Genomic DNA, 1,195 nt, shown 5'->3' with positions numbered 1-1,195 from the left:
CATGGTCCGTATCGTCTGGCAGAGTAAAACCAACCAACTTTGTTGTCATGTTTGTCTAGGTGCAGCTCATCGAGCCACCCGCTCTCACAGAACTTGCCGGGGACTGGACTATAAAGTCCATTCTACCCTGTATATGTTTCTGCTCTCGATTCCGCATCCCTTTTTTTTTTTTACGATCCATTTTTCAACACGGTTTCTGCGACCAATTGCCCTTCTTTGCCACAAACCAACAGGGACGCATCAATCCCGTCTACCCTGTATCACTTTTTAATTTGGAATTCCTGCCCTCATCGGGGGTGGGCGGTTAACTGCGCTGAGCTGCAACGTATGGTGTCTACGACTTGTCCGTTTATAGTTTTGCAGTTGAGTGTCCTTGTAAGACATTGCCATCAGAACGGGCTACAAACGCAATGCCATTAGGACTGTACAAGAGGATCTCAGGACAATACAAGAGGATTGTCACCTTTTCTAAGCACGAAGTTGTCTCCATTACATACATGAAAGGGGTAGTTAGCAGAACAATTTATCGTCCTAGACAAACGCCTTCCGGGTGGGTTTGCTAGGTTATTAAATTTGAAAAATCTGGTGAAAGGCTTTACTTTACCAAATCTGGTGAGGGTGAGAGATAGGTTCGATATAAGATCTGGCGTCTTTATGCCAAATATAAGAGATAATAATAATGTCTAAAGAGTTTGAGGGAATTCCTGCCGATTTCTAGAGACTATTTACGTTTCACTTTCAGTGGTTTGTTTTACTTCGCTCGCCATTCTATATGTACAAAGTTCGAAAGAACACTACTATGTGTTAATTGGGGAATAAAAAAAGAAAGACAAAAAGAGTACGGAAAAGGTGACTTACTTGAAAGACTTGTAAATCCAATGTAGCAATGTGGTTCAACATTCGAAGACCAGCAGTTGTCACTGCTAGCATTGGGGCAGGTAACACTGCAGGAGGGACATCACCACGACCTTGGACCCCTGAGTGCAACAGCATTCCGTATAAGAGAGATACAATTCCGACGAGTTCGGTCACTTGGAATGTTGCCAAAAGTTGGGTCGGGTCATCAGTTTTTTTACTTCCGAAAACATTACTGTTTCTAGAGAAAATGAAAAGCAAAAATAATAATAATAATAATAATGATTTCTTCGTTGATCACAAAGGGTTTACACTAAAAAAAAAACATTATGGATGGTAC

General features: G+C 41.5%; 1 protein-coding gene across 1 annotated transcript in view; it reads right to left on the bottom strand.

Annotated features, from left to right (window-relative positions):
• The window catches only part of LOC106884496 (S phase cyclin A-associated protein in the endoplasmic reticulum), a 225,176-nt gene that overhangs the window by 107,521 nt on the left and 116,460 nt on the right, over positions 1–1,195 (bottom strand). The window contains exon 25 of the mRNA XM_052973411.1: positions 859–1,096. Within this exon, the coding sequence (XP_052829371.1) occupies positions 859–1,096 (238 nt within the window). The remainder of the gene's footprint in view (positions 1–858; positions 1,097–1,195) is intronic.

The sequence above is a fragment of the Octopus bimaculoides genome, chromosome 15, assembly GCF_001194135.2.
Source record: "Octopus bimaculoides isolate UCB-OBI-ISO-001 chromosome 15, ASM119413v2, whole genome shotgun sequence".
Taxonomy (NCBI): domain Eukaryota; kingdom Metazoa; phylum Mollusca; class Cephalopoda; order Octopoda; family Octopodidae; genus Octopus; species Octopus bimaculoides.
This window is presented reverse-complemented; position numbering and strand designations above follow the sequence as displayed.